Genomic DNA, 8,447 nt, shown 5'->3' with positions numbered 1-8,447 from the left:
AGAGAGAGAGGAGAGGAGAGGGGACAGAGAGAGGAGAGGAGACAGAGAGGAGAGGAGGGGAGACAGAGAGAGGAGACAGACAAAGAGAGGAGAGGAGACAGAGAGAGGAAAGGAGGGGAGACAGACAAAGAGAGGAGAGAGAGACAGAGAGAGGAGACAGACAAAGAGAGGAGAGAGAGACAGACAAAGAGAGGAGAGGAGAGGAGGGTAGACAAAGAGAGGACAGGAGACAGAGAGAGGAAAGGAGGGGAGACAGAAGAAAGAGAATAAAATATGACCGTCTCGGTGTTAAGGGAACTCCCATGTATAAACACCATCCTCTGTGTTCTACATCAGTGTCTCGTCCCGGGGTTGTACTTCCTCATCGCCAGACGGAGAAGGACAAGGCTCTTTATAGAGAATTCTGGAAACCGTAGATTAAATAATACTGAGATTGTGTGTGTGTGTGTGTGTGTGTGTGTGTGTGTGTGTGTGTGTGTGTGTGTGTGTGTGTGTGTGTGTGTGTGTGTGTGTATATAAATAGACTTCCACAGAAATCAGTCACAAACTCTGTCAAACACCTGAAAGACTTCACTTCTCTAAATCTGAAATACTATGAATGAAACACACACACACACACACACACACACACACACACATTCCGTGGCAAAGCTGTCTAATTCTTGTAAATGTTTGGTCCTGTAATAATCATCTGTGTTCTGATAGTAATGTCTCCGTCGTCATTTTGACAGGTTTGCGGTTTCTCTCCTCGTCATTATTATCAAACGGGTGATTTACGACGAAGGTTATCGACCTTTCACCTTTTATTAGTCATCATTCTGACTAACCACACACACCACCCACATGGCGAGACATTCTGGCACACGGCCCCTCTTCTGACAGAAACATATTTTACTGACACACCTTCTGGTTCTTCACTTCCCTACATTTTCTGGTAATAGACCACACACACACACACACACACACAGCGTTTACTATCATAGCTCAGCCCACCTGTCACATTGATGTGTCACTGCGGTTACCTACTGTACACAGCGTTGTCACACCAACCACACTGTCTGTCTGTCTCTGTCTGTCTGTCTGTCTCTGTCTGCCTGTATGTCTGTCTCTGTCTGCTTGTCTGCCTGTCTGTCTGTCTCTGTCTGCCTGTCTGTCTCCCTGTCTCTCTCTGTCTGCCTGTCTGTCTGTCTGTCTGTCTGTCTCCCTGTCTGTCTCTCTGCCTGTCTGTCTGTCTGTCTCCCTGTCAGTCTCCCTGTCTGTCTCTCTGTCTGCCTGTCTCCCTGCCTGTCTCCCTGTCTGTCTCCCTGTCTGTCTCTCTGCCTGTCTGTCTGTCTGTCTCCCTGTCTGCCTGTCTGTCTGCCTGTCTGTCTCCCTGTCTGTCTCCCTGTCTGTCTCTCTGCCTGTCTGTCTCTCTGTCTGCCTGTCTGTCTGTCTCTCTGCCTGTCTGTCTCTGTCTGCCTGTCTGTCTGTCTGTCTCCCTGTCTGTCTCTCTGCCTGTCTGTCTATCTGTCTGTCTGTCTGTCTCCCTGTCTGTCTCTCTGTCTATCTGCCTGTCTCCCTGTCTGCCTCTCTGTCTCCCTGTCTGTCTGTGCCTGTCTGTCTGTCTGTCTGTCTGTCTGATAAATGACTCTAAGAGCAGTGACCTCCCTGCCTGTCTGTCTGTCTGTCTCCCTGTCTGTCTGTCTGTCTGATAAATGACTCTAAGAGCAGTGACCTCCCTGTCTGTCTGTCTGTCTGTCTGTCTGCCTGTCTGCCTGTCTGCCTGTCTGCCTGTCTGTCTGTCTGTCTGTCTGTCTCTCTCTCTCTCTCTCTCTGTCTGTCTGTCTCTCTGCCTGTCTGCCTGTCTGCCTGTCTGTCTGTCTGTCTGTCTGTCTGTCTCTCTCTCTCTCTCTCTCTGTCTGTCTGTCTCTCTGCCTGTCTGTCTGTCTGTCTGTCTGTCTGTCTGTCTGTCTGATAAATGACTCTAAGAGCAGTGACCTCCCTGGTTGTGTTTAACTGTTGTAGGTCACTACTTCCTGCTTTATAAACTAGCTGGTTCTAGATCTGTGATTGGGCGTCAGGTCTCTTCACTCGGAGGGGGGGGGGCTCCCGAGCGGAGCATCGGTCTAAGGCACTGCTAGAGACATCACTACAGACCCTGGTTCGATTCCAGGCTGTATCACAACCCGGACATGATTTGGGAGTCCGATAGTGCGGCGCACAATTGGCCCAGCGTCGTCCGGGTCTAGCCCGGAAATAAGAGTTTGTTGTTAACTGACGAGGAGGATTAGAGAATAAAATATTGTCTAACAGCAACACACAGACCGACAGGAAGACGAGGCTGAAATATAAACGTTATATTTATTATTAAAACACTCTTAGAAGAGAGAGTCTGCACAGCAGATATGATGCTAGTACTACATAGTACACAGTTATACCCGTTAGTACTACATAGTACACAGTTATACCTGTTAGTACTACATAGTACACAGTTATACCTGTTAGTACTACATAGTACACAGTTATACCCGTTAGTACTACATAGTACACAGTTATACCCGTTAGTACTACATAGTACACAGTTATACCTGTTAGTACTACATAGTACAGTTATACCCGTTAGTACTACATAGTACACAGTTATACCTGTTAGTACTACATAGTACAGTTATACCTGTCAGTACTACATAGTACACAGTTATACCCATTAGTACCAGAGAGTACACAGGTATACCCATTAGTACCAGAGAGTACACAGTTATACACGTTAGTACTACATAGTACACAGTTATACATACAGTACTGTAATATTGTGTAGCGTAAATATTCCTGGTCGTTGTAAAGATTGTAAACAACATTGTAAACATTGTCAGTAAAGTATTGCTGTTGTGCGTCATTTGTTGTGCTACAGCGAACCCAGTCCTGCCTACAACGGCAGAACCAGTCCACTAACCATACTGTCCACCTCACACGGTCAGCGAGACCATACTGTCCACCTCACACGGTCAGCGAGACCATACTGTCCACCTCACACGGTCAGCGAGACCATACTGTCCACCTCACACGGTCGGCGAGACCGTACTGTCCACCTCACACGGTCGGCGAGACCGTACTGTCCACCTCACACGGTCGGCGAGTCCGTACTGTCCACCTCACGCGGTCGGCGAGTCCGTACTGTCCACCTCACGCGGTCGGCGAGACCGTACTGTCCACCTCACACGGTCGGCGAGACCATACTGTCCACCTCACACGGTCAGCGAGACCATACTGTCCACCTCACACGGTCAGCGAGACCCGGATCAGAACACACCCACCCCGGTGGTTCTTTAATGCAGCGCCGCCCCATAACCTGTTGTTGTCGTCCACATACGGTCCTCCAGGGACCCACCGACCCGGATAAACCCAACCCAGACCAAGTGTGACCTATGACCCTGTCCAAGTAGTGCACCGTTTAGAGAATAGGGTGCGGGTTTTTGAACTCTGACCTCGTTTCTAACCACGACCCCGGGGGTCTCTAGTTTCAAAGCAAACCCGACCCAAAATTCTTAAGTACCGACCCGATCCAAATCATTTTTTTTTAGTCCCGAAACTCCATGGAGTCTCAACTCTCCGTTAGTCAAGTCCCGCCTCAACGGCATTCCCCCTTGTGACATCATATCCTGTACGGGAACTCTAACAGGAAGTGTTTCAGGACTGGGTTGACGGGGACCCTCGCGACCCGCTCCACCTCGCCGCAGCACGACTCCACGACCTGTTTCCTGCACAGCTCCTGGAGCGTCGGCCGCCGCTTCCTGTACGGGACAGTCAGGCTTTTCTTAGAGCAATTCATGTAGTGTTCCAGTAGGAGGAAGAGGCAGGGGAAAGAGTGTTCACTTCCTGCCAGGCTGAACCGCTGTCCCTTATAGATGATGCGTACGCTGACCGGGCCGCTGGCGGCGCGATAGGACAACGTGAAGAAGACGTCTTTCTGACGACTGTCCCGGATCAAGAATGTTCCCGTGGCAACGTCCTTCAGTCGACTGTGAGCCTGCGAGAGGAGGAAGAGGAGGACAGAATCAATAACAAATCAATCAATAATGAATTTAATTTTAGGTTTTAAATAATACATGCATTTAAAAAGCAAGATGTTCATTTGATTCCAGATGAAAAACAGTAACATTTGAAATAATTAAAACCCTTTAAAAAAAATGTTTATGTAATAAATTGAGTCATTCCTGTGTAATATGTCAAGTTCCCAAAATAGGTTAAATACTTCAGGTTCAAAAGGAGAAGTCTTTTATTTATTGATTTATACAACCAAATCCAAAAAACATTTGATGTAAAAAATGGCAAGTCGCAAAACAAAATAGAATATAACGGATACAGGTTTTAATTTGTTAAAACATCTTTAAAGAACTGAGTTCACTAAGAGCTTTTTAATTGTTTAATTGTTTTTTTATTTTTATCTTTTGGTCATGTTTTTTCCCGGGGCCCTAATACACAACGAGGAAGTGATTTAGGGGTTTGAGTTTCTCAAAAACATTTTGAAATAACAACAAAAAAGTGACTGGACCCTTTTTTCCATGAACATCAAAAGATTATTTTTTTTTTTTTAATAAAATGACTTCTCCTTTAACTTCATGTAATCTAAGTTGTTGTATTTAAATCCGTGCAGTTAAATACATTAACGACAGCTGTCTATGTTCTTTTACACTAAAGGATAATTTCTGACAATTATTGTTGTGAAAAGCTTATATAAATAACATTCGATCAATCAATAAAATGTATTTTTATAAAAGCCCTTTTTTTGTGCTTATACAGAAACCCAGACCTAAAACCCCCCTAAAACAGCAAGCAATGCAGATGTAGAAGCACGGTGGCTAGGAAATAAAACTCCCCTAGAAAGGGCAGGAAACCTAGGAAGAAACCTAGAGAGGAACCAGGCTCTGAGTGGGTGATTTAGATGATAAATTGATTGTGTAATTACCTCCTCCACGCCTAGCGGGCCCCAGTAGAAGCCGGAGCGTTCCAACATGGAGGCTGTCCGGGTGATTAACAGGAAGTCTACCTTGCAGGGGAACAGAGGAAAGTGGGTGGGCACCGGGTCCAGGAGGGGCAGAGGGGGCTGGTGGTCTAACAGGACTGGGATAGGGGACGCCACACACTGGTTGGATGGGTGCTGACGGTGTGACTGGGAGACGGATGACGATGGTGGTGGCGAGGTAGCGTGGTGGTCCTCCGAGTGTGGAGTCGAGAGGAGGGTGGAGGTGTCCCTGGGTCTAGAAGGTGACGATGAAGGTGAAGGCGTTGTGTCTTGTTCTTCCACAGTGCTGTGAGCGACCATCCTACAGGGGAGAGCGGTCCCAACCCTCTCCCATCGCTACACAGTTCCCTGGCATCCTGAGAGAGAGAGAGAGAGAGACCATCAGACTACTACTAATTATAATAGGAGCTATGTTACCCTGGCATCCTGGGAGAGAGAGAGAGAGACCATCAGACCACTACTACTTATGATAGGAGCTATGTTACCATTAACTTGTCCAGTGATTATTTAAAAATAAAATTAAATCAACATTTATAAAGTTTTTACATTGAAAATAGATACGACAATTGCCTGCTATGGTGCGTTTCCATTTTAATGCTGCAAATATGTAAGAAATGTGAATTCTAGATCTGTCATTCTATGCTTCCTGTTTTTTTAAATGTCGTTTTTTTTTGCATCATCTTCTACTTGTAGTTTTGTTCACCAGCTTCAAACAGCTGAAAATACGTTTATATTTTTTGGTTATGGACAATATATATCACAGAGGTTTAGATGGTAGAACGACTGCTCATTTTGTCACGTTTGACAAGCATGTATAGATTGCAATGGTTTACTTGGCATTCTTGTTGTAAATGGTGAAACCTGCCAGCAAAGCAAGGCGAAAACAATTAACTTATTCGAGAGAGAGAGAAAAAACACAGTTTCCATCATTATCATATATATATTTTTTTTTTAAATAAAGAAAATTAGACCGATTGAAAAATCCTCGCCCGTCCGTCGGATAAAAATGTTGTCGACCTTTTTAGAAGACGTCTCCTATCTCTCTGCCGTTTCCATGACACCCGCTTTCTCTCTCTCTCTCTTCGCAACATGGGTTTTTGTCTAATTAAACCCGGCTCAATGGAAACCTGCCTAACGATGTCTACGGTTAGTTATCACCGTGAGTTCAATCAAAAAATGACATCAAATGTATTTTATAAATCCGTTTTTTTGGGGGGGGGGGGGGGGGGTCACAAAGTGCTTTACAGATACCCAGCCTTAAGGCCCAATGCCGAGGCTAGGAAACGGCCGTCTTCCTATAAGTGAGTATTATGTACAATGACACCAATGTTAGACGTTGTACCGAGTTGAGACAGCGCTGTGACGCGCCGTGAGTTAAAACAACTGATAAGATGACAATGACATCATCAGAGAACATTACAGCTGTCTGTCTGCCTACCTGTCTGTCTGTCTGTATCTTTCTGCCTACCTGCCGGTCTGTCTGTCTGTCTGTATCTTTCTGCCTTTGTCTGCCTACCTGCCGGTCTGTCTGTCTGTCTGTCTGTATCTTTCTGCCTTTGTCTGCCTACCTGCCGGTCTGTCTGTCTGCCTACCTGTTGGTCTGTCTGTATCTTTCTGCCTGTATCTGTCTGTCTGCCTACCTACCGGCCAATCTGCTTAAAAATGTAAACTTTTTTTCAACCTTTATTTAACTAGGCAAGTCAGTTAAGAACAAATTCCTATTTACAATGACGGCCTACTGGGGAACAGAGGGTTAACTGCCTTGTTCAGGGGGCAGAACGACATATTTGTCCCTTGTCAGCTCGGGGGATTCGTTCTAGCAACCTTTCGGTTATTGACCCAACGCTCTAACCACTAGGCTACCTGCCACCCCCGGGGCTGTGTTGTTAACCAGGCCAAGCCCAAACAACCCCAGCTGAGGTGTATACTAATTGATAGTCCCATTTGATGTTGGGCCTAACCTCAAAAAAGTGACAATTGTTGCCAAGAGAACAAGCGTGAATTGTAAACATTCTCCATCCTAGCTAAGTAAAATTGACATTGATTTTAGCCATCCTTGTCTTAACTAGGATCACAACTCTCAAGCTGTTCCCAGTTAACTACACTCTAACACAATAATGTTGTAGATAGATATAGCAGTAGATGTATCCGGCAAAAAAAACTTAGTTTGTTAACTGACTAGTTCGTACTGTTACGAACTGGCCCCAATCTTACCGCTCATAAAGAAAACGGGGAATCACGTTTTAAATGAGTATATTATACCAGTGGTCATGTTGACTGTTGTCTAGTCCCCCCAAAAATATTTTCTGACAATATGTAAGTTATTATGTACAAAATGGTGTATCGTTAGGCTCCTTTATGACGCCACAATTCAATTGCACAATAATCAATGTTGCGAAACAAAAACTACAAATATATTTGGAAAAAAAGTAAAATCCACAATAGGCAACTGTGTTGAATTATTCTTACCGTTTTGCAAAACGAGTGCAATGTCGGTTTTTTTCTGTTGCACTTTTTATATTTTCCGAATCAGAATCGTGTTTTTAAACCGAATCACTGCGGTATTAATCCTGTTCTTGATCATCAATAGACGTCCAAACTAGGAGAGAGAAGGCGCGGTAAATCTGACGTTATAGTATTATCCACATTGTTTTTCACGTCCTCTCTCCTTGTTGGTTTGATCATCTGTCCGCTGCTGTTCGGTAAGGAGCTAAATAAACGTTCAGGCCATAAACTACACTAACACAACTCCAGTGATTCCTGTAAAATTATCCGTTTCACTTTCGTTTTAAAGTGAACAGCGTTTCTGAGAAATCCCTTTATCCTGTCCTCTCCGCCAGGGGTGTCTCACCGCTCAACTGTAGAGCCTCTCTCTAGCTTCCCTCTTCAGGGTTTCGCTTCCATTCAAAGGCTTTATAGTAAAACTGTCGCTTCACAGAAAAACCAGTCTCTTTACTTTCAAACACTTGACTCGTTGTGAAGCAGGAATCCACGTCAGTTTCAGATTATCTGATGCTTCTCCCCATAATAGACTAGTGGCCACATTCTGAGAAGTGGGCGCTGGTTTCAGGGAAACTTCATTTTGCATAATCTGTTTAAAATTTCATGACAAGAAGTCGTCTACTTGAATAAAAGTCTAAAAGTATATTTATATATATATATATATATATATATTTTTTTTTTTAAATATACTTAAGTATCAAAAGTAAGCGTAATTGCTAAAAATAAAAAATAAAAGGTATTGAAAGTAAAAGTATAAATAATTTCAAACGTTTTGGAGCATCTGTCTGTCCGTAAACAAAAAATAAATACAAAATAAAATGGTGTTGGTTTGCGTAGTATAATAATAATAATAATATAATAAGTAAAACATATATTGTGAGTGTCAGGGGGGGAAAAGGTATTGAGTAAAATGCACATTATTTTCTTCAGGAATGTAGTGAAA

At 44.1% G+C, this 8,447-nt stretch overlaps 1 protein-coding gene across 1 annotated transcript; it reads right to left on the bottom strand.

Moving 5' to 3' along the window:
* Positions 1-2,321: 2,321 nt before the first annotated feature.
* On the bottom strand, positions 2,322-8,002 carry LOC129832119 (suppressor of cytokine signaling 1-like). Its single transcript, XM_055895898.1, has 3 exons — positions 7,472-8,002; positions 4,946-5,358; positions 2,322-4,006 (listed from the first exon to the last, which is right to left on the bottom strand). The coding sequence occupies exons 2-3, from the start codon at positions 5,300-5,302 to the stop codon at positions 3,632-3,634; spliced, it is 732 nt and encodes a 243-aa protein (XP_055751873.1). The 5' UTR covers positions 5,303-5,358; positions 7,472-8,002; the 3' UTR covers positions 2,322-3,631.
* Between the last annotated feature and the right edge of the window lie 445 nt (positions 8,003-8,447).

The sequence above is a fragment of the Salvelinus fontinalis genome, chromosome 2 (genome assembly GCF_029448725.1).
Source record: "Salvelinus fontinalis isolate EN_2023a chromosome 2, ASM2944872v1, whole genome shotgun sequence".
Classification (NCBI taxonomy): domain Eukaryota; kingdom Metazoa; phylum Chordata; class Actinopteri; order Salmoniformes; family Salmonidae; genus Salvelinus; species Salvelinus fontinalis.
The sequence above is the reverse complement of the archived record's forward strand: the minus strand, read 5'-3'. Positions and strand labels throughout refer to the sequence as shown.

Excerpts from the sequence above, each read along its gene's own strand:
- LOC129832119 (XM_055895898.1), bottom strand. The coding sequence starts at position 5,302 with ATGGTCGCTCACAGCACTGTGGAAGAACAAGACACAACGCCTTCACCT. Across the intron at positions 4,007-4,945 it reads GCCCGCTAGGCGTGGAGGAG|GCTCACAGTCGACTGAAGGA; the intron begins GTAATTACACAA and ends CTCCTCTCGCAG.